General features: G+C 38.6%; 1 protein-coding gene across 1 annotated transcript in view; it reads left to right on the forward strand.

The window, feature by feature from the left end:
- SLC12A1 (solute carrier family 12 member 1) overlaps positions 1 to 25,407 on the forward strand; it is an 85,995-nt gene that overhangs the window by 45,402 nt on the left and 15,186 nt on the right. Inside the window, exons 18-22 of the mRNA XM_090270569.1 lie at positions 64 to 175; positions 8,260 to 8,400; positions 10,734 to 10,840; positions 14,492 to 14,574; positions 25,060 to 25,203. Of these exons, the coding sequence (XP_090126695.1) occupies positions 64 to 175; positions 8,260 to 8,400; positions 10,734 to 10,840; positions 14,492 to 14,574; positions 25,060 to 25,203 (587 nt within the window). The remainder of the gene's footprint in view (positions 1 to 63; positions 176 to 8,259; positions 8,401 to 10,733; positions 10,841 to 14,491; positions 14,575 to 25,059; positions 25,204 to 25,407) is intronic.

The following is a 25,407-nucleotide window of genomic DNA, read 5'->3' on the forward strand; positions in this document are numbered from 1 at the left end:
AGTTCTGAGCTCATAGACTTCTTGCAATGGTCAATTCTCACATCTTCTTTTTTCCACTTCCAGGCCCCAGTGCATTGTCTTAACAGGGGGACCCATGACAAGACCTGCTCTCTTGGACATAACTCACGCCTTTACCAAGAACAGTGGCCTTTGCATATGCTGTGAAGTCTTTGTGGTAAGAGCCATTTCATCCCAGCAAAGTGTTATGCCCTCCCTGCTCACCTCGTGTTATTTTAGGTGAGCCAAACAGGTATATGCAGTGATAGGAGAATGGCAAGGCAGCTTGGACAAGAGCCCTTTTCCTTGATTCATATAGCAAGAACTAGCAAGAGCCCGTGATCCTGAATTTAAATGAGCAGAAAATATGTGTTTCTGATTTCATCAGAGACCAACTAAAAGTGATAAATATTTCCAAATGATGGCCTTTGAGTCAGGAAAGGCAAACTGGCTCAGAAATAAGTAAGTAAAATGAGGGCATTTGGGGTCATAACTGCCCAGAGAAATATAAAAGGATGAAATGAGCCACAGGGTGCTCTTATATAGATTACCTGATGAGGAGAGAACCAGACATAATGGCCTTAAATGAGAGCACATAGAATTTAGATCGAATATTTGGATAAACTTGATGACACTACAGATATCTGGGGGAATTAAACCAAGTTTTCTATGTCTTAGATAAACATTCAGAGCTGAATTAATTCCTTTTTATTCAGTAGGTATGTGGTAGGCTAATGACAACTTATTAGTAGTTTTCCTAAGAAGTATCAAAGTATACGCTAAAAATTCAACCATAATTGTTGTCAGATAATCAATCTCTAAAGTGAGGAGAAAGCATTAAAATTATAGCAAAACAATAAATCTAAGTCCTCCAAACCAATCTACCTCTATCTGTAGCTTGTATTCCTGTAACAAACTCTCTCTCTCACACACACACGCTCAAAACTCTTAGCTACTTCAATGTATTTTTATAATTGTTACCTATTCATCAAGGCATATTCCTACAGTTTTTATTTGATTTTCATAACAGTCTATTTTCATAAGGCAGAAAGGAAAAGAAGTCTTGTTCTCACTTTACTGATTGGAAAAGTGAGATTCGGGAGAGTAAGTTATTGTACAGGGTCAAATGACAAGAAAGCGACAGAGTGAGAGTGTCAGTCTAAGCCACCCAATTGTGCTTTGTGTTACATCATGAGGAAAAAGTCTTAGCAGACTTGTATCCTGACAGTGTTATTAGAATCAGACACCACTACCTGAACACCCTGCTGGAGAAGAATAGGACTGTCAGGAAGCTGTGTAACCCTGGGGCCAGTCAAGGGTGCCATCAGGCAGGGGTTAATTTATCACATCATCAGGACCAGCACTTAAGCCTCTTTTTATACTTGGCAATACTTTAAATGCTATATGAAGCCAGTTGGTCATATTCTCTTTCCTCTCGGTGCTTACGTGATAGTAACTCAAACAATATAACTCCGTGCAATTATCCAGGAGGGGGTGGAAGGGATCTCATGGACTACCTAAGATTGGCAGGTTAAGTAATGACCAACTGTAACTCCAGAGGGTTTTAAACAATCTGATCAAGCACCCTTTTCTCATATTATCAACTTTGGTGCCCTGGATGAGTGGATTTCATTTTGGCCAATATAATACAGGAGTGGGTTTTTGATGAAATAAGCAGTTTGGGGTGTTTTTCTTCTCTAGAAATTTAGAGAAAACTTAGTTTACCAGGCAATATGATACCTTTAGGGCAGGAGAAATGGACTGGGAGTATAAACAGTCAATATATTGGCAAGGGAGAAAAGGTCTTTTTATAGAGACAAAAGATATTGCTTTTAACTAACCCTTAGCTGCTTTAACTATAATTTTTAAAAGTATGATTCTGGAATATTATTTCATGTGAAGTAGGGACCTAAGTCTGTGCATCTGATAGCCCTGGTTGTTTGACATGTATACTGGACCACATTATATATTACTGTGCTGGTCTCTCTGAGTAAGATCCAAGACTCTTACTTACTCCCAGGTACCGAGGTCCTCCTGAGGACAGAAAATAGTTACTGCTTCAGTTAATGACTTTCCAGTGAGTTTCTGTGAGCTCCTGGTGCTGCAGATGCTGTCAGCATGTTTCAGCTCCACATTCAGTCCTCAATCATCTTTGCAAAGAAACAGATGGAAGTTGGATGTGAGGAAAGTCAACACACCATTAGAAAAATGTTTCCAAAAACACAGTGGTTGGTGGTTAGGCCAGCCTTGTGGAAAAGGTTAAATAGTAACAGTGATGTTAAAGAATGACAACTTAATGTTTAATGCTGGGAAGCTAATGCTCATGGGCTTTTGAGACATACAAGGTCAAGATCTGAATCACTGTTTTGCCATCTATTAGCTGTGGGTCCCTTAGGCACATAATTTGGTCTTCCCTCTGCCTCAGTTTTCTCAGTGTTGTTGTGAGAATTATATAAGATAAGCTTTCTAGTGCTCAACTGAATTTCTGTCAAATAATAAATGCTCAATTAATTTTAGTTCATATTGTTATTATTATCATTATCTTGATATATACTATAGTTGTCATTTTCATTATTGTTATCATTATCTTGATATATACTGTAGTTGCCATTTTCATTTAAAAAATATATCCCCTTTGCCATGGCTGGGTGGCTCTGTTTATTGGTGTTGTGAGTTCAATCCCCAGTCAGGGCACATACCTAGTTTGATCCCTGGTTGGGATGCATATGGGAGGCAACCAATCAATGTTTCCATCTCACATCAATATTTGTCCTTTCGCTCTCTCTCAAATCAACAAATATGTCCTCAGGTGAGGATTTAAAGAAAATATGCATATTCCCTTCAACAGAAACCTAACACACTCACTCTTAAACAAACCAGGCCCAGACACTGGATCTCAGACTTTTTAGGTATCCCACAGCTTGATCATGATGGAATGAGATATGTGATCCCACTGGACTAATCACAGGACAGAAGGCTCTGTACTCTGTCCCTCTGGGGGCCTTCAGTATGTGAAGTGCTAGCTTGAATTGCAGTTACACTACAAGGAAGGAGCAAGATTCAGAGCTCAATGACATTTAACTGCTGGTGGGTGGATAGAATCATGTGGCAACAGCTGCCATTTCCTACAGCCAAGGCATTTTTAAAGGACTAGGCATCACAGCCCTCAAAGCTGCTGAGAGTGATATGAAGAGAGTCATTATTACACTATAGCCCACACTATAGCTTTCCAACTATCCAACTAACTCTTACGCTCTCCGATCAGAGCTTCTTCCTTCTCTCATGCCTTTTTCCTACACAGCCTGAAGATTTCAAATGAGGGACCCTTCATCACGACAAATTTAGGGATCCTTTTTAAGGAATCCAGCTTAGTGATTTAAAATATTGTCTATTGTTCTCCTTTGAATTACCATGTAATAAATCAGTGATATACTCATAGCCCAAGAAGCTTTATACTCCACTTCTCCTAATAAACAACTGTTAATTTTTTTGTCATAGATCCTTCCATTCACTTTTTGAATGAAGTAACCCATTACAGATCAAGCTAAAGTCCCCTTTATAACCACTTAGCCCCATGGCTCTTCTCCCTCCAAAGCAAATGTTATACAAATTTTGTTTGTATTCTTTTAGTTGTTTCACATATATGAACCAAAATGTAAATTTGTTTTGATTAATTTTTTTTCTCTTTAACATTCTTTAAGCCTTGAATGCCCTGTCCTTTCCTCTCATTGTAAGGGAGAGCAGTTCAACTAAAATTCTCATTTTTTTTTTCTATCTTCAACCTTTTCTTAATTTTAACTCTCATATCTGCTAAGAAGAAAATGCATTCTTTTTCAATGCATCTCTTCTCCTTAAGTCAATGTGTTTCCATCACGATATTAAGAAAATAGTGACATGACCAAATACAGAAAGAATGGATGACCTATGAATGGGCACTAGGATACATGGTGAGATAAAATATGGATAAGTCAGAAAAGAAAAAGCTCTCTTTCCCACAGTCTAAACAGAGCAGCTACAAAAGCATAAACAGAGCAATAGAACTCTTAATGTTTTGATAAATAAAAGTTTGAAAGGACACTAAACTTGGCCCAAATCCTTCTATTTAATCCTAATGACATTGGAATTTCTTTGCAAATTCCTTTTCATAATATTCATTTATTTGTAGTGCCCATCAACTTCTCCAGACTAAATAATTTTAATTTCTTTACCCATTTCTCAATTAATGTCAACGTTATAATATATTTAAGATTTTTAGAGCTTCTTTACTCAAATTGTGAGTTAATTTATGTACTCATATTTTGGATCCTAAACTAATTTTTGTAATATATTAACAGTGATAAAATGTATTTTTATGACTATGACATATTTGAATGTTGAATAATTATTTTTAGTACGTCTTCCCTCTTTGTTAGTTTGCTTTTTGCTTACTACATTTGTATTGCAGCCTTGCCTCACATTAATAAGTGAGCTAAAGGGATATTATAATTTTTTTAGCCACGAGAGATTCCACATGAAATATTTTTATGACTTCTCCATATGGCATCTTTAGGCATTAAAGTAAATCTCTCTGTCACAATTAATGTTTAATCTGGATTTCTGTATTACAAATAGACACATGTGACACTGTATTTATTTAAATAAATGCCAGTTTCCCCAGGGGCTCACAGTCATTGTGGCGCAACTCACTATATTGATGGTCCAATACCTTTCCTAGCTGTTGGTTTTCCTTCTGTTTCATGGCTCTTGTTATCATTGAGCTTATGTGAATAAAATATTGCTTCTTGCTTTTGAAGGCGATGGAGTCTAGAATGCCAAAGAAGAGTAGTGGTTCAAAATGCATTGACAATCTAGAACCCTGAGCAAAATGTAACCCATAATGATATATCTGTCCTTAGGCTAAGCCTTCTGGTTTAATAACTACCTTCTCTATAGCTTTACCTTCTCCATCCTCATTGATGTATCTTGCTTTTTAACTTTAATGTAAGTCATTCAGACTGTTTTGAAAAGTTGTCACATGTTCTAGAAAACATTCTGGTAAAAATAAGTACATAAAAGATCTGATCCAATTTAAATGCAATAATGAAGTAGAAGTTACCCCAGAAATCACAGTGTTGTGTGTAATAGAAAGTTAATATATGCCACAAGTGTAACTTAACATTTTCTAGTATCCAAATTTAAAAAAAATAAAAAGAACCAGGTAAGTTAATTTTAATAATATTTTTTATTTAATATAATGTATTTGGAATATTATTTTTTACTACCATTTAGTCCCCTTATACTCCCTTTCTCCCCACAGCTACCACACTGCTGCCCATGTCCATGAGCCCTTTATCCTTTTTGCTCAATCCCTCCACTCCCTCCTTTCCCCACCTCCCATAGCTGTCATCCTGCACTCTATCTATGCAAAATGCAATCAATATAAAATTATAAATGAGATATTTTACTTTATTTTTCATACTAAGGCTTCAAAATTTAGTATGTATTTTACATTTCTAACATATCCCAATGTGGACCAGTCACATTTCAAATGCTTAATAATAACATGTGGATAAGGACTTTCACGGTAAGCAGTGATAACCTAGACAATTTTCTTATTCTTTTAAATGTATAACCCACATGAAGAGAGGACAAAGGGTATATCCAGGGTATCAGCTAGTCAGTGCCAGAGCCAGATCTCAACCCAAAACCCTGGTTCCCAGTTCAGCCCCTTTCATCTCTGTTGTAGAATTAGGTTGGGGTTTTCAACAAGGTTGTGAACACCCAGCTGAGATAATAAAAATCAGCTTTGGACTAGGGACTTCTCATGACTACTTAAAACCTTGCAGGATAAAGATTTTGATCCCTGTTTCCAAAATAATATCTAAAAGCCCAGAGATTATCAATTACCTCCAAAGTGGCCAAGCTTAGATTTGAAATCAGTTCTGTCTGACTGCAAAGACTCATATCTTTTTCATGCATCCAAAGCTCTTTTTCTCATTTGACTCCAAATGTGGTCTGAGGACAGGCAGCATCCATGTCACCTGGGAGTCATTAGAAATGCAAATTTTTGAGCCTCATTCCAGACCTACCATTGCATTTTAATCATGATTCCATCACTAGCCATCAGAGAGATGCAAATAAAAAATCACAGTGAGATACCTCTTTACACCAGTCAGAATGGCCATCATTAACAAATCAATAAACAAGTGCTGGAGAGGATGTGGAGAAACTGGAACCCCAGTGCACTGTTGGTGGGAATGCAGACTGGTGCAGCCACTGAGGAAAACAATATGGAATTTCCTAAAAAAACTAAAAATGGAACTGCCTTTTAAACCAGTGATTCCATTGCTGGGACTATACCCAAAGAATCCTGAAACCCCAATTCAAAAGAACTTATGCACACTTACGTTCATAGCAGCACTATTTACCATTGCCAAGTGCTGAAAACAGCCTAAGTGCCCATCTGTAGATGAGTGGATCAAAAAACTGTGGTACATTTACACAATATAATAATATGCATCAGAAAGAAAAAAGGAACTCCTACCATTTGCAATAACATTGATGGAACTAGAGAGAGAAGTATGCTTAGCAAAATAAGCAAAGCAACAAAAGACAAATACCATGTAATATTACCTAATATAGGAAACTAATGAACAACACAAATAAATGAGCAAAACTGAACCAGAGGCATGTAAACAAGGAATAGACTAACAGTTACCAGGGGGGGGTAGGGGGCAGGAGAGAAGGAAGATAAGTAGGGGAAGGGTTTAGTGAAAGAACTACTATAAATAACTCATGGACATGGACAATGAGGTGGGGATTGACTGTGGGAGAAGGGGTGGAGTGGGTAGGGGGAAGCAATGAGGTAAAAAGTGGAACAACTGTAATAGAAAAACAATAAATAAATCAAAAATTAAAAAAAAAAGATTTCAGGTGGATTGTAAGAAATCTAAGACAATTCAACAAAATTCTAAATCTCTCCGTGAACTGAAATAATTTCTCAGGAAAATAATAGATTTGTACCTTGTCAGCACATAGATAATCAGAAAACCTTTTAGATTGATTTGAAACATGCAAGGAAAAGTCAGTTTGGACCTTTAAAGTAGAAAAAACAAGAATAAAATTTTTAGTTAAAAATGAGTTTCCAGAACTCAAATCGTGAAATTATAAAATGCTTTACCTACCATAACAACACCTGCCTCCTTCTCTCTTAATCTATTCTTCCTATGCTGTGGGTGTTAGGTTCGGCAGAGTGAGAGGTGAAATTACAGGAGAACAGGAAATAAATTGAAAAGATTTATTTGGCCAGCTGAGAATAGGCAGGCTGAGACCAAAAAGGTGTCAGCCTCAACAGCAACAAGGCAGGGGTTTTAATGGGTGCAGGAGTTGCCAGGACCCCCTGCAGGTGGTCCAGTTGGGGAGTTGATTAGGAGGGGAAGTTGGTTCTGAGAACAGAGAAGTTGCTAAATTCCTGTCTGCAGATAAGGATACCTTTGCAGTGCATAGGCAGTCACTGGTGCCAGCAGTTATGCAGGGGCAGCAGGTTTATTGGGGGCTAGCTAAAATTTGACCTGAATTTTCAGAACCCAGGTCTTATGCCTAAGAGTAGGTGTGTAAGCTTTTGTTCCCACCAAATTCATTGAGTGAGTAGGAAATGTTGATTTATCTGAGTGGGAACATGTTAACATTACGCAGGGAAAAGTGGTGCAAGGGCATCCCTATCACACACAAAAAGCAATTGATGGGTCTAATATAATTGCCAAAATGTAGTAGCCCATGAAAGGATTTGCAAATCATCAAGGTCTGGTTCCCAAGAGGGCTGTCCATTTCCTGCACTTGGGCTCTAACTCTAATTGTTGTTCTTAAAAATGGTCCTCACTATTGAGTCAAAGATTAACTGTATATTTATTCTGAACCTCTTCAATCATATTTTACTGTTTCCCTAATATTTTGAATATATTATATTAAATAAAGTATATTATTAAAATTAACTTTACCTGTTTCTTTCTATTTAATTGGCTTTTTATGTCATTCCACATGAGGCAGTTAATCAAGCAAGTATTAATCCATCTAGACATCCTGGGTAGACAATGAATAATGGGAGTAGCACAGGCCCTCTCCAAAAAGCTGAATCTGCTTGATCCCCATTTATCGAGGTGTTTTCCCTTTTCCCCATTTCCTAACTCAGTGGGGCATTGCCAGCTATTTTTGCCTTTTAGAAAACAACAGCAGTGCAATGTATAATAGCAGGGCTTCTAACCAATATTTCATTGTGTCATCCAGGGACCGCGCAAGCTGTGTGTTAAAGAGATGAACAGTGGCATGGCGAAGAAGCAGGCCTGGCTTATAAAGAACAAAATCAAGGCTTTTTATGCTGCAGTGGCAGCAGACTGTTTCAGGGATGGTGTTCGAAGTCTCCTTCAGGTAAGGATAACTTTGAGGGAATGAGTGCAGAGGCAAAAAACAATTAGCTCTCCATGTTAATGAAGTTTCCAGACCTAGTGGCTGTACGTAGGCATTCCAATGTGAGAGCTAAGTGCAGATAATTAAGGAATTTGTTTTGAATTCCCGGAGACATGCAATGCTAAAACAAAAGCAAAAAGGTTCTATTACCATGAACTATGAGTGATACACCAGAAATGGAATATGAGGTTGCCTTTGGCCAACAGCATAAATTCTGTACCCGTAGTTATTGGAATGCAAATTTGTCCTAATGGTTGACGACATTCAGCATCCTATTAAAATTTCAAACTATTTTCACATCTAGAAATGCTCAAGTCTGGCATTCTTTATCTTTTTTTCTTTTGCAAATGGTGTAAGGGCAGCTGTTCGGCTAAATAAACACATGATGATCTGGACGAAAAATATCTCTATCATCCTAAATTATTTCCAGAATGTTGAATAAAATGTAATAATCTCTGTGGTTCAACACTAAAGCATACAGTTCTCCCATCTTTTCTCACTTATTCTTTATTTTTTCTTCCCCTTATGCAGGAAGTACATAAAATCTTTCCCTTGTTCTAATCTTCATTATTTAGAGTGCCAGAGTTTGCTTAAAATAATCCAAAAGATTGACTTTCTAATCATTTTGACATTAACATGGTTGAGCAACCCTGATTCTACACATACCAAATGAAGCATTTAGCTTTCAGAGTTGCCATACACAGGTGACTCAAAATTCCAAACTACATCCAGGTAACTCTGATGTGTATGCAGGCAGAAAAGAAAAACTATTGATTAAATTGTAATATTTTGGAGATTAAGAGATTAAAAGTCTTTAGGCCATTGCGAGATGCTGAGTTTTCCTTCAGTATTGAGCTACTTTTCAGTAGCTCTTTGGTTTAATGGGTTGAGAAACTTACACATTGAATGTAAACTTATCATAGAAGATTGAAAATATAATAAAAATTTCCACTGGGAATAGGAGGACAGACATAGAGTAAGAACAGGGATAGAAAAGACATAGGTATGAAAAACAATTCATATATTAATCCAGAAGAAATTGTAAAAAAATTTGACAATGCATGAATTTGTTCTCATGGATTTCTTCAAAGAAAAATGGAGCACAGAGGGGTCATGACAAAGGGAAGGACAGAGTAGTGATAAAGGGAGCACTGCCAATGATACCATTTTAGATAAAGCCTTCTTTACATCTAAGAAAGTATGGAATGAATTATCCTATCTCCAAACTAGAGTTATGGAAAAGACTCCCTCCCTACTGCCATACATCTGCCCAAGGCAGATGTTACCTGTACATTTCTAAGAGCAATACACCAAATGTGATAGGAGCAAAGCTTATTTTAGGAATCCTCCATCAATGTCTATCTTTTTCTACTCGCTACTGTCCTCTCTAAAATTTCCTGTTCTGATCATTTGTTTCACTGTTGCCATGACCCAGAATGTCCTTCCTGTATTCCCACTGCTCTCCTTATCTTTGCTTGTCAACAACTAACCAACCTGCAAGGTCCAGAACCAATGCCACCTCTCCTCATGAATCCTCAATGGAATTCAAGTTTTTTTCCATTATGCTTCCAGAAGAGTTTCTACTGCATTTGCACTTGAATTAAAATTATTTGTGTATATCTTGTTTCTTCTACCTTATTCTAAGCTTCTAAAGTCCACAAAACATGCCTCCCCATTGTCCCACAGCACCTAACATAGTACTTTGCTGGATTAAATTTAATTAACTGGAAGCACATCCTGTCATTTAATGGGGGAATGAAACTTCTGATATGGAAGATGGCTATTAATGATACTGTCATATAGAAGAATTAGATTCTGGAAACATAGCCCAGCTAGTCTTCAATAAATAATGTAAGTAGTATAGTTAGTGATTTTTTTGTACATAAGAATTTTACAAACACGGATTTTATTGCTAAAGCCATCATGGACATAACACGTGGAAATGATCTTTGAACCACTAAGTTACAACACACATGCCAACGGTTAAGCCAACCCTCACTTGATTTTAAAGTATTGAACCATTTTAATGAGTGTGTCAGAAGAAATGCAAATGACTGCTAATTTAGAAAAGCTACGTTTCTGTCATCTAAAATCCATTTATGGCTGAGATGATTTAGAACTGTCTTCCTATTTTATGCTTGGGTATGGGCATGAAGGACAGGCACTAAAATGTAATCTAATCTTCAGAACCATCAGAACATTACTTCAGTGCTCTTTTGGACCTTACTTTTCATTTGCAGTGGTGGTTTCCTGGTCTGGTAAGGATTGCCTATGTGTTTATTTCCTCTGTTTAGGCCTCGGGCTTAGGAAGAATGAAACCAAACACTCTGGTGATAGGATATAAAAAAAACTGGAAGAAGGCTCCCTTAGCAGAGATTGAGAACTACGTGGGAATCATACAGTAAGTGATGGCTTTCAAGATGTGTTCTTGTTTATAAAGCACTAACCAGGGCAGTACATAACAGACACTGGTATACTAGACTAAATCGCGTGACAGGAGGACATTCCCTTGGTGCTCTGAATTCTTTACCCAAGTGGAAAAACGCTGCCAATAATAGAACTTGAAGGAATCATAGCATCAGAGGCAACAGTGTAGAGGGGAATTTGGTATCAAAGAAAAAGGTGAATATTAAGAGTTACAACCTTAAAACCTACTTATGAGATTAAAAGCAAAAAACGGCTAGGTAAGAAAGGAATTTTTCTTTTAAAATAGCTGGACTCTTGGATTAGCTGGTGTGCCCAATTCAGTCATGTCTTCTTCTGAGCCTTGGGGAATGTAGTCACTAGCCCAAAGCCTCAGATCTCCCTTTGTTGTTACGAGGGTCCCATGTGTCAGTAGTCTCTGCCACATGGCAGAGTTACTTTATGCACAAAAAGCGAGTTTTAAGTGGTGTTGTGCATGGCATCCGATACTTAAATATTGGAAGAGTTTGGGGATAAAGGCAATAATGATAGGTGTTAAAAGATGAGCAGGCACCAGGTTCATGTCCTCAACATGAGTTCTCCCATTTAATTCTCCCAAGAAAACTTTGAAGTAAGCACTACTATTGTTCCCATTTTATAAGCAGAGGCACAGACATCAAAAATTAAGTCACATGCAGAAAATGACCAAATTGTGTAAGTGACAGAACTGGAATTTCACCCCAGGACCATCTGAATTCAAAGTTTACACTCCTGACCACATGTTACGCTGCCTCCAGAAGCACATATATACCCAAAGTATTACCTGGTTTGGTTCCTTCCTTTGCATCAGAGAAGACAAATGCTATACTTACAGAGAGGCACAAGGTGCCCTCAGTGACCATTCTAGGAAATTGATCTTTTCCTCCAGGCTTGAAAATACTTAACCAGATTCATCTCAAGGGAGGCAATATTAGCTCTGGCCAACAGCCATCTTTTGTGTCAACAGCTCTGAAAATGGAAGCTTTTCTTGGCCCAGGGCTGATTTCACTCTGATTTTATACCACAGAGTAAAGAACATGCCCTGAGAGATCTGGAAATTCCAGAATACACAGGAAAGAAATCCTCACCCATCAAACAAACATATACTCAGTACCTCCATGTCCTCAAGCCCCTGCTAGAACAAGCACCACATTTACCATCATTTGGGGGAGATTTAGGCAACATGACAAAAGCTTTCTAGATTAGTTCTACTAAAAAGAAGCGTAAGAAAATAATGTTTATCTTCTGAAATTACATCCATTACTTGATCAAACAGAAATTTGCATGGGGAACCTATGCATTAAGTGCACGCTCCTGGATTGTGTTCCGCAAATGCATAATGTCCAGAATCTACCTGCTGCCATCTGGCTCCTGCTGGTGCTCTAAGTTAATTAGGTTAAGCCTAAACCAGGTGACCAGGGTTAGAATTTTGCCAGACTCAGCAAACAGCATTTTGATAGGTTTAGAATCCCAGTCAGTTGCTGACCTGAAGTTCTTAGAAATGGATTTAGATCTGCTCTCTGTTATCCAGATTTTTCAGTACAATTCCATCTTTACCTTTGAGGGAAAAAGAGGGTAGAGAGGAAAAAATGTTATCTTCACTTTGGGGAACAAAAAAGAGGAGGAGCCTATCAGAAGAAGTATGTAAATCTGTAGCCATAGGGTCCATTATTTGATACAAAATTAACTGGAATCATCGTCCAACCTCCGCCCACATGATCCCAAGCAGCCTAAAAATTCAAAGGGACAAAAATAATTAAACCTAGTAATATTAAACCAAGGAGACTTCTGACTTTTATACCAAATTGGTAATTGGTCTTCTTGGTAATAACGTTCAGTGTTAAGGTGGCCCAAATTTGTACTAGTATAATATTTAGCTGGCTTGGTAAAGTTAAATGACCTTACTACCATAGCAATGATGTCAATATAGAAGGAAGACAAATATACAACCATATTGTACTGTACTTCTCTTTTAACAGTTTGGTTTGGTTTGGTTTTATGACTTACAGTAAGCACAGTATTAATGCTCTCATAAGGATATTATTACAATAGTATTTCACCATTTTTCTTTGAATAAAATATTTTAAATGCCCGTAATATTCTTAAGTATAGTTTAATTTTAATTAGAACCTGTACTAGTTTTTGTTAGCTGCATTAACAAGTTATCTCAAACTTAGTGGCTTAACACAAATTTATTAGCTTACAGTTTTATGGGTTAAAAGGCTGACACTAACTCACTGGGCTAACCTCAAGATGTGGGCTGGGCTGTATTACCTTCTGGAGGCTCTAGGAGAGAATTTATGGCCTTGCCTTTTCTAGGGTCTAGAAGCTGCCCATTGCTCTTGGCTTTCTTCCTCCATCTTCAAAGCCCTTGATGGGTCAAATCCTTCTCACATCACATTACTCTAACCTCCTCTTCAGCCTCCCAGTTTCACTTTCAAGGAAAGTGATTACACTGAGCCCACCCAGGTAATCTAATCACATCTGCCAAGTTCCTTTTGCCATGCTAAGTAACATGTTCTCAGGTTCCAGGGATTAAAATGTGGATGTCTTTGGGGGTCTGAAATTATTCTGCCTAACAGAGAATCTAATTTTTGTGTGTGTGTGTGTGGAACACATTGTCTATTTTTTTATAATCTAGGATGACTAGAAACAAGATTTATCAGGAATGTGTGGCAACTTTTGTTAGAATGAATCTATTTTGTTTAGTGAACATCACTTAACGGTTTGAATTTTGAATGTATATTCATATTATACTAAATATCTTTATATCATTATTTAAAAAATTAAGTTTACTTTAGCTATTGAAATCTGGTTTGTGCATAGGGAGTTAATCACAAACTGCATTGTTTCTGGGGGAGAATGGCCAGTGAAAAGGGTCCTGAGCTGCAGATCCATAGAAAGAGAACAAAGGCACTCCCAAGGAGAACATTGTAAATGAACTCAAAATACTAATTGGTTTGCCCTCTATTCGCAGGCAGTGGAAAAATATATATTGTACAAAAATGGAGATAAAAGAAAGCCTTTCTTTCCCTTCTATATAATCTGATTCCATTGGGTTGGGCATAGAGAAAGCACAACAGGCAACTTCAACAGCATACAGTTGCCATGAAAAAGCATTGCTTCAAATGTCTGTCCAAATGAAAGTCCATTAGAGGAACTGGAGACATTTTTAACTGGGAACTTGATATCAGAAATGTTGTAAGATTCCTCCCCAATGGGAGAAGAGATATGGTTGATAATTTCAAAGGGTGTTTGAAGTCTGGAAAGTTTCTCTTCTAAATATTTCAGTGATTGTTTTGTTTACATTAGAAAAAAATCAATTTTATAAAAGTATGTTATAAGCTCATAACCAGAATTCTAGTTGATAGGATATTTGAGTAAATTGATTCCACAGTAAATGAGTTAGCTTCCTTTACCCAGAATACATTTTTTAAAGGTATAAAAGGAGAAGAAAGTAAAACAGAAAGTCATCAGCTCTTGGTTGTATTCTAAAGTAAACTTTCTTAGTTTAATTACATTAAAATCCTAGAAGCAAGTTCAATATTTGTCCAAAGCTTGAGGATTAAAGAGTCATTTAAATCACTAACCACCTTTTTTCCACTTTCAGTGATGCATTTGATTTTGAGATTGGTGTGGTCATAGTCAGAATCAGCCAAGGGTTTGACATCTCTCAGGTTCTTCAGGTGCAAGGTAGGTACTTCTCTTATTCAATCAACAAATATTTATTGAACCCCTGCTCATGGCTGGTATGGAGTACTAGATGCTGGGAATTGAGCAATGCACGTTACAGACAAAACCCCCTAACAATGGAGCTTACTTTCCTGTGCTGACTTTAGGTTTGTATGCTTCCCGGCATTTTCCCCATTGCTAACACAACTGGCCTTTGTCCTGCTAACCAGAAATATAGAATAATCCATAGCTGTCATCAATTATTCTTCTTATCACAAAACCACAAAGCCAACATCACTGAAAATAAACACCTTCAGTAAATTAAACGGAAAAATGTGTCGAAAAATGAAGATTAATTCTTTCCTTTGAAAACCATGTATTGTGTTTTTAAGAGTCTATGATCTAGTTTACAACTAACATGGAAATGAGCCTGAATGCATCATGCTATGAATCACTAATCTAAGTTAAAGGCACAAACACTCTGCTTCTTCCCTGTAGAGGACAGCAGGTCCACTTACACAAGATTTTTTAAAATTGACCTGCACAGTTCAACTGAACCTCAAAGTTCAATTGACCTGCACAGTTCAAGGGTCAACTATACTTGTTTAGTCTTAAAGTTTAAACATACCCTCTTGTGTATAAAATAAGAAAGACATCTAAAAAGTCACTGAAATATTAGGACAGGACAATAATCCATATGGTTTCTCTCTCTTTCTTAACCTCACAATAGAGTCCAGTGATGACATGGCACTAAAACAAAGGATTTTGGGGGGGTGCCTCTTATCTAGCAGCCATGATATAAGTATCAGTGCTGGGTACTAAGACTAATGAGAGTCTGTCGCTGTCCTCAATAGACTCACAGCCTAGCAGTGGAAATGAATATAATGAGTATATTAATAGGTATAGTGGGAAAGAGAAAAGAGGCATCTAATTCCAAGAAGGCTTCCTGGAAGAAATTACCTTGGATTTGAGATCTACTGGGTGAGTAGGAGTTAACTAGGCAATGTCGGGGAAGGAAAAAAAATGAACTTGGGGATTAGAATTCCTGGCAAAGAAGAGAGCATTAGCAAAGATGGGAAGACATGCAATGTGGAGGGATGCAATGTACAGGCAACCAAAAGCAGATTAGTGTTACTTAAGTAAGAAGTTGAAGCAGACAATAGTGAAATATGAGACTGCTGATATAAGGTCCCAATTTTAAAAGACCTTATTTGCCATATTAACAAATGTGGCCCGTAATCCATAAGCAATGAGAAACTATTGAGGAGATTTAAGTGAGAGAGTAATGTGGTGAAATTTAGGTTTTAAACCTTATACTCTTTCAATTGCGTTGGCATGGACTCAATAGGACCATGAATGGAAACAGAGAGACAAATCAGAAAAAGATTTTCATATTAATTATAGCTAAAGAAGGTGACAGCTTGAACTAGAGTTAGGGATGGAGAGAGGACAAAAGTACTTTGGAAGTACAAAGAGAAGCATTTGGTGGTTGGTTGGTTGGTTGGGTAGAAATTGGGAGAAGGAGGAGTGAAAAAAGATTCCTTGTGGTTCTACCCATGGAAATGGGCAACATAAGAAAAGTAGGTTTAATGAAGGGAAGACTGGCTCAGTTTTAAACAATCTCCTGTGGGAAATCCTACTGGAAATGTTCAATAGTCAGTGAGACAGTCCATGTCTTAAAAGAGAATTGTGAGCTAGAGGAGTAGAGTTAGGAGATACTACGGGCCAAAATGTATCCCCAAGAATTCATATACTGAAGTCTTAACCTCAGATGTGACTGTCTTTGGAGACAGGATCTTTAAGGAAGTAGGGTAAAATGAGATCATTAGGGTCGGCCCTAATCCAGTAGGACTGATGTCCTCATAAACAGAGATTAGGGCCCAGAGGAAAGGGAGACGATGGCCATCTACAAGCCTAGGAGAGAGGCATCAGAAAGAAACCAACCCTGCCAGCACCTTGATCTTGGACTCTAGTTTCTAGAACCGTGAGAAATAAATTTATGTTTTTTAACCAACCAAGTTGGTGGTACATGTTATGGAAGTCCTACCAAACTAATACAGGAGGCACGAGAGTGAAGGTGAAAACTGAAACTATGACATTGGAAAATAGAGTCAAAGGAGCATGTGTATAGTAAAGAGCCCCAAGGCACAGAAAAGGGGCCCCATAGGAGGAGCAGGAAAGGAGCTCTCAGAGAGGCGGTGACCTAGAAGCCTGTGGTGCCATGGCAGCAGAGTGCTCAACACTGTCAAATACACCAGAAAGCTCTGTGAGTAAAGTGTAATTGACACAGCACAGATAATCTTAGTGAGAACAACTCCTGTAGACCAGTGTTGACAGAATCCGGATTACAGTGGGTTGAGGAAAGAATATGAGATAATGAAGCAGAGAATATGAATGTAGCCAGCCATTCTGAGAAGTTTAAATGGTGAGAAGATTCACTATAGGGAGACCTACAGACCTTAGAACAGAAGAGAGAACCATGTTTTCAGACTGAGAAAATGGGCCCAACAGAGTAGGAGAGGTTGAATATGAAGGTTAAAAAAAAAAAAAAAAAAAAAAAAGTGCAGGTGGCAGAGGAAGGGGAGGGACCCATGAAGTAAGACCCTGGAGCAACAGGAGGATTAGGGAGGACTTGGGGGAAAGGCATGGATGGAAGAGTTGACCTGAAACAGAAGAAAAGTGCTTGCAGTATGTGGTTTTCTAAGAGTGGAGTGATAAATGGAGGAGGGTTGTGCACATTAGTCTCAATTCTCTTTTTAAAGTTGGAGCCATTTCTCTTGTTGCCCAGTTATGCTCTAGCAGCATTTGGCCTCCAGGTTTAGAAGGATCAGAACTTTGCTGGGTAGATCCGACAGGGAGGAAAAGCCTGTGAGGGATTTGAGAGTGCTGGTGCTTGATGGGTCCAGACTCTCTCTGGCTGTTTCACAGTCATCTCCATCATAACAGAAGGAAACATGAGGGATTAGCTAAATTTTCTGATGCAGCCATTCTGGTGTGTTGTAAGGGAGGAGGAGAGGGAAGAAGAAACTAGAAATCAAGAGTTTGTATAGGATAAAGAACCACTATCTGATATGTATACTCTATGATTATGTACAAAGAGCTTTAAAAAAATTGAGACTATAGTACATCCTATGCAAAATTATAGCATAAAGATTATCTTTGGTACCTTCAGTCTTCCTTTTTTATGTCCCCTTTCTGCTTTTATTAACCTTTCACAATACATCTAGAGACCAGGTATACTACTAACTCCCTCTCGGTACTCATGATTAATTTATATATCCCTTCCTAGTTGAACTTAATACACTAGTAGCAACAATATCTAACAGTTTGAGTATTTACTGTGTGCCATGTATTATGTCTCATGTGCACATATATTACAATATCTCTCATCCCACTGCTCTGTGAGAAAAGTACAATCATTAACCCCATTCCATTTTAATGAAATAGAGGCTTACCCAAGATTCACAAGGTTAGTCATTCGTAGAGCTGGTAGGCTGAGAGTCAAGCATATGTCTGTTTGAAGCACTATTCTACCTTTTAAAAAGGAAAGCTAGAAAAGACAGTGACTTACATGAGAGGCAATGGTAAAATCTGAGATATGGGGATGGAACAAAGCTATTCCCACCTATTTCTTCAAAAAACCAACGCAGGGGCTGCCTGTCTGTGATAAGACAGACATGATGTTGAGGACAATTATAAGAACCTAATATTGAGACCTGCCGTGTTGCTAAATTTCTATATTTTAATTTTGTCTGCCTTTTGTACTCTAATGTTTTTCCATCTAAACAATGAGGATACAACATACACTTGTATTTAGATTACATATTTGCTTTGTATGTTATGTTGATCTCTTTAAGCTGAAAGATGTGATGTAGCTGAAAAATATTGCTCCCACCCCTCACTATTCCACCAAAATGCATCATCAATTTAGTTCTATAAAGCAATACAGAAGCTCATTCTGCAGGTATTGTTTCTGAAAGAATCCTGGCAGTGAACTGCATCCCCTTTTAATTTCCCATGGGATGTATCTGATTTATATGAACTTTGATGTTTGAAATATTTCTGCTTCTTAGTCAAGAAAGGGAAAGTACAGTTGGATGCTAATAAAATAATTATAAGTACCAATTATCTAGGGTAAAAAAAAACAATATTACACAAATACATGGAGAACATGCAGAAAAACAACAGCTTAATGATAGAAATTAACTTTATGCTAAATTTCCATGCATTGTTTTGAAGTCTATGTAATTTATGGCACAACGCTCAAATTAGATTTTGAATTGGAAGAAATAAGCTTGTGTTTCATTATATTATACTGTAATAGAAGGCCTAATAAGAGCCTGATAAATCTTCAGTATTGCATTACACTATGTTAATGATTATCATCATAGCTTTTCCAACACAGGCACCAAGGTGTCATCACAGATTATAATTTAAAGGAAATATTAGCAATCCAGAGTGCCCATATACTGTAGTTAATAAAGCAGTGGATAGAAATCAACTTTATAGGTAATTTGCTAGCTAATGGCAATTATTCCTATACTGTGTCACAGGCTCATGTGAAGAGAATATCTTTTTGTATAAATAAGATCAATACTGATAACTTTCCAACTTGTATTCTGCAGCAACTCATTCAGTACTGGTGGCTGATAGCATCTCTTAATAAATTAATTTATTGCCCAACAACACAAAAAACACAATATTTCATGTTGTTCACTTCCCAGGGGTATTTAGCAAGTTCGCCAACTTCAACAAAGAGTCCAAATTATTCTGGTAGGAAATCAAGTGATGACATGTGATTTGCAATATATTGCGGTCAAGTATTCCACGTAAGAACTGCACGATTTATGACCATCTCCAAGCACGGGGATTCTGCTGTGTCTGAGGAAGTGGCCTAGCGAAATAGAGACAGATGGCAATGTAGTAAATAATTACTTCATTGGAAGGTGACCACTGCAGGACTGCATCCTGCCTTTGGTTCAACTAGACTTCACCCAGGCACGTTGATTCATGTGAGAGTTTACAGCTTTGAGTTGATTGACCAAAGAAAAAAAGCATGATTTAATAATTAATAAAGAAAAAGGATGCTGCAGAGTGGAAGGGGATGCAATTCCTCAGGGGGTTTCCCTGTTCTCCCTTCTGTTGTGAGATAATTGACTACTCTCTCCTTAAGATTCAAAGTGAATTGTGGTGTGTAGACTCCTGCCTATTTCTAAAAGACATCTTAAAAAAAAAAAAAAAGATTGAGGATAGAACATTCGAGACAGTCTTGACAACTAAATTGAATTTCAAAATATGGTCATTCCAGCTGGTTACCATACAATCAAGTTACAAAGCACTTGAAAATAGAATAACTACTATTCAAGTGGTTTGGCATTTTCATGAAGATACGGTTCTGGATTCGCTCTTTGGTTTTACTATAAGAACTGTTTGGGGTTATGTATGCAATTTGTTAGAAATGCACTCAACAGAGAGAACCTAAAGCCTAAGCTTTTTTATCCAATTTCAGGGATTCTCTTAATATTGGGATGAGAAGAGGGCAGGATTTCTCTCTCTCTCTCTCCTTCTCTCTCTCACTCTCCTACTCTCCCCCCACCCCTTTCTAGTATCATGGCTTTGCAAATTATGATGGAGTATGGAATTATCTAACATGGAAGATTAAAATTCCCACCTGATGCTCAGGTGGTGGCCCTCTCTGGGGTGTAGGACCCCTTTCCTTGCCTCTTATTCTTCTGATTAATCCCACCTCTCCTACCTTTGGTCACCTTCCAGCCTGTTTTATACAATCAGCTTCGGTTAGCAACTCATTTTATACCTCTGTATACACCATTAGCTTTCGTGTCCTGGCTGGTTTGGCTCAGTGGATTGAGCGTCGGCCTGCGAGCTAAGTGTCGCTGGTTCGATCTTCCAGTCAGGGCACATCAGAGAAGGAAAACTCTGACTCTAAAAAACCTCCGCTGCCTTGCGGCATACCTCTTCAGGGGAAAGGCTAAGGGAGTAAACCCCAACAGAAAATCCGGAGCCGGAGTCCCTAAGGCGGTTCGACGTTGTAGTCAACACCGGCAACTCCTGCGGCGCACCTGAAGCCAAGCTGTATTGACTCCGTCTTTCCCTTGGACCCTTCAGCTGCGAAGAGAGGGGGGGGGTCTGCTGCATGGGCAATAGCAGACCCTCCATATCACCCTGCCCAGGCTCTGTAGCTTCAGCTTCACTGGAGAGGACACTCCAGCGTCATCGCAAGATGTCGATTCAACACGGGAGGAGACAGATACCGTGTCACTCCCGAGTCGGACTGCACAGCCATTCTCGGCAGTGCAGATAGACTCTTAAGAAGCTACACCATCGTCTCTCGAGACGGACGGCTGCCGACGACGACACCATTAGCTCCATTTTTTCAAACATTGTCTTTTGCATCTAACCCCCTCCCCCCACACACATGTTACACACCTCCATCCCTAATAACCATTCACTTATTTTCCTCCTTTTATAGAGAAAATCATTTCAAATGTCCTGAAGTCTATTAATAGCACTGACCTGTTCTATTTCAACAAACTATTCTTGAGTACTTGTTATGGTGGTGGGCACTAGCAGAGAGACGTGGGCACAACTAAGCACATGAGAGAGGGAGTATGTGAAGTCTAAACATAGGCTTTGGAATCTGATAGACCCGGGTTCAAATCCCAGCTTGACACTTTTGGCTGTGTGACCTTAGTCAAGTTATTTATCCTACCTTAGTCAAGTTATTTATCCTCTGTTTCACTTCACATTTTCAAACTGGAATCATTATAGTGCCTACCTTATATATTTATTATTTTGCACTAAAAGATACAATGGCTGCCAAGTGTTTGACACTGTACAGTGGGTACCTTGGTACTTGTCAAGTGATGAAGCCTTTTCTCTTCTACGATGGTGTTGTGACTCATACAAGTTCTAGTAAGTGCGATTAATCCTAAGCAAGTGACAGGTGCTGAAGCATTTTTTCTCATCAAAATGCGATGAGTACGGGATTTGATGAGTTCTGAAGCTGATGAGTACTGAGGTATGACTGTACTTCGCACAGAATAAACCCTCAGTAAATGCTGGTAAGAAAATAGGGCCTAAGCTATCCTTCAGGAGTTTGTGGTCTAGTGGCGGTAAAACAGACATGTATCTCAAACTGTTCTGTTTCCCTCGGTGATAAAGGTTGAAGCAGAGTATTTATGGAAATGTAGAGCATTATGTAAATTTCTCTGATTGGGAAAGTTGGGGGTGGTTTCTTCAAAAAATGCAGGTTGGGTATTCCTTCAATAGGCAGGTATTGACAGTTGGAGCATATCACTGAAGAATGATGGTAAAGTGGGGTGAACACCAGAACTGGAAGCAGAAGGCTTGGGTTGCCAGCTGTGCAACCTTGGACAAATCACTTGAACAGTCTGAACCCAAGTTTCCTTTACATTAAAATGGGGAGAATATTACTAGTTCTGTCTACATCCGACTATTGACATAGGGTTCAAATAAGATACTGTGTCGAAAGGGCTTTGTGAATCCTGAAGATCACAAAGGTAGTAATGATGGTGATTGTAGTAGCAGTGATGAAATTAGTCATTTTTATTGTCAGTCTTGTGGAAATCAGTTCATATCTCTCCATTTGTTCTACCTTGCTCACCGCCTTGAGCCTAATGGTCAGCTAGGCCACTCCTATTGACAAAGTCTGCTCTTGATTTCTTAGGCAAACATAGGCAAGCAGTACACCAGAGAGAGAATTCAGAACAGAGCATCAGAACGTCACTTCCACGTGGTGCTAAAATGAGGACAGGAGGGAGTGTGCAGGAGGAGGCCTCAGATCACCTACAAAGCGAATAATTAAGAATTAACTCTAATGAGAACTTGCAAAATCACTGTGCCAAGGATCACAACACTGTGCAGATCTGAAAATTCCAGGTGGCCAAGGAAGCAGATTTTAGCCTTTAGAATAGACTCTGCCCTTGTTGCCTTTGAGGGAACTGTCGAATCTGACTCACTCAAGCCAAATCTGTTTTGTCTGTCAGGCCTGGGGTTTGCAGTTTGCTCTGTCCAGAATGGGCTGTGTATCTACCTCCAAGCAAATTGTTGGAGCAGCTCCGGGTACACTCAGTGAGCTGACTCTATTACAAAGGAGAATTAATCTTCTTTTCTCCTTAGTCCAGACTAGAGGACAAAGAACATGGCAACTAACTGGCTAATCCCAGGGTGTGCTGGAGCTAGCCAAAAAAGGAAAGCAAAGGAGCTGCCTCCCCACCTCTCCTTGCAGTTGCCCCAAAGAAGCTGACAACTCTGCACCTTCCAGATGCCTGCAAAGAGCAGTTAGTTACTCTACAGCTGCCCCGGCAACACCCCAAAATATGGATAATAATAGCTGGGGGGCTGTCACCAAGGGCCAGGAAGCTGCCGATGTTGCTGCTCTGGGCAGCCTGATACATGTAGCTGAATCTTTAGGGTCCCTCCCTTTGCAATGATGTGTTTGGGGGAATTAGCTTGCCATTATGCCACGTGCTTCAGAGTGTTCAGGTTCCTCTGATGATGAAGAGGTGGAGGTTAATAAGACAACTCTGAAATAATAGCAATAAGCCAAAAGCAAAAGGTCTTCCAAGTTGGAAGTGTGCAGGATTTGAAATCAAGCAGACCTCTTTATAGTTGAATCCTGTTACTTGCTGGGTGACATCAGACATGTTACTCAACCTTTCTGAGCCTCAGTTTCTTCATCCACAAAATGAGGGTAATCACAGTAACTATCTCAGAGTCGTTTGCTAAGGAATAACATGCACACAGTCCCTGGCACCTAGAGAGTGTGTAACAAATAGTAGCTGCTAAAATAACTCCCGGGCTTTCCAAAATACTGAATTTGCTTTGCATGACTAAACCCATTTCCAGGAGTTGCATAAATACTCTGCTGTAGAATGCACTGGCTGCTTTGTTCTTTAAGGAGCTCCAAAGCACTATGCAAGAACTGTTGTTTATTCTTTCTGCAATACTAGGGAAAGGGGGAAGGGTTACAATTTTCCATTTCATAGATAGGAAATCAGAGGCATAGAAAAAGTCAGTGACTTGCTTAATATCACATAAAGCCAGTGGCAGAGCTATAATCGGTCATGACCCCAGTGCAGTGCAGCTTGTGTTCACCTTTCAAAAGTCAGGGGTAAGAAACTCCTCTCTGAGCTTTAATACCATCAGTCTAATTTCTCAGACTTTCTATAGCTGCTGATCTGGAGAGCCTTTGAAGCTTTGGGGAAATCACATGGGTGATTTGACCTTAAATCTCATGCCACTGGCAAAAGATTAATTGCTAAGACCTGGAAAGGGGCCAGGCAATTCTGTGTAGCTGAATAACAGCACCGTCTAGGGATGTGACTGTCCTGACAGATTTAGTTAGTGCATAATTGATAAATCTAGAGTTTGTATAGCTTTGCTTCCCAGAAAGGTAAGGCAACAGGCTCTGAGGGTTGACATTTGCAGAAGCCTTACCTGGGTTTTGTAACACTGAATCGAGTTTTTCTACTCTTTGTCTCGAACATTGCTCATTTTCTACGGCTCTGTTCTCGGCAGGCAAGAAGACGAGGGGATCTGACAAGAAGGCCATCTTGCTCACTGTACGTGAGAATGCACATCACTTTAGCACTGTCCTATGACTGCTTGGAAAGTCTTTATTTACCCTGATCCAACGCAAGCTGAGGTCACAGAATGATGCAACACATTACACAGCAGCTAGGAATTTTTTTTTATCACAATCAGAATCCCCAAAAGATAAAAGGCAGCCAGACACAACATCGAAGTTTGGATAGTGGGTCTGAATCCTGGACAGGAAATTCTGCATAGCCTGACTGTTATTCCAGACTCAAATGTCATGAGACCCTTTTTTCACAACTTGAACTCAGACAGGCACACAAACATCTTAGCTTCCATTGCTTTCGCTTTGGTCACTCACTCCAGAAAGTATTTTGTTTATAGGAAAGAATTGTTGGTGGATATCTTTCACTGTCATTTGTATTCAGCGCTTATGAAGTTTATTATAAGATTTGGTTATCTTTCCTTAATCATTATTCTCCTATTTTATGTTTCAACTAAGGAGGCATTGTTTGTGCCTGATATATACTTAGTATACATCTGTAATTCTGTCATTTCCACCTGTAAAACATCTGACCCAGTAGCTCAGGTCAGATAATCAGAGGCTTTCAGTGTATACGATCTTATGTACAGTGGATCTGGCTTTTTGGTTTTAAATGAAGTGAATAAAGATGTCATTAAACAGCCCTTACAAGTAAAAACATAGTAACTTTCATATATTATAATTAACACATAGAGCTATTTTGGGAATAGTTATCACTTTCTTAATATAATTTACTGACATTACCTTTTAATAATCATTCAGAAAAACACCGTATTATGCTAATGATTTTATTGCAGATATGCCATTTTTAATATTAAAATAGTTTGTGAGTGTTCCTAAAAACGTTGTCTCTCTGAGTAAGTGATTTTGTCTTCTCTCTTCAGACGAGTTAGAGAAATTAGAACAGGAGAGGCTGGCTTTGGAAGCCACTATCAAAGACAATGAAAGTGAGGAAGGAAGTGGAGGCATCCGAGGCTTGTTTAGAAAAGCTGGCAAGTTGAACATTACTAAGCCAACTTCTAAAAAAGGTAAGTGGCTGAGCAGTAGACTTATATCTAAATATTAGGTATACATCCTAGGAACAGAGGACTGGAAAATGAAAAAAATCTTGCTATAAATTTTATAAACAGTCGATTCAAATATCTGGGGGATTTTTTGTCTTTGTTTTTTTGTTTTTAAATTGCTCTTTCCACAATCACTGCAGTTTTGAGTTTAATGAGGTCCATAGCGAC

The sequence above is a fragment of the Furipterus horrens genome, unplaced genomic scaffold, assembly GCF_987537825.1.
Source record: "Furipterus horrens unplaced genomic scaffold, mFurHor1.1.pri manual_scaffold_3, whole genome shotgun sequence".
In the NCBI taxonomy this organism is placed as follows: Eukaryota; Metazoa; Chordata; class Mammalia; order Chiroptera; family Furipteridae; genus Furipterus; species Furipterus horrens.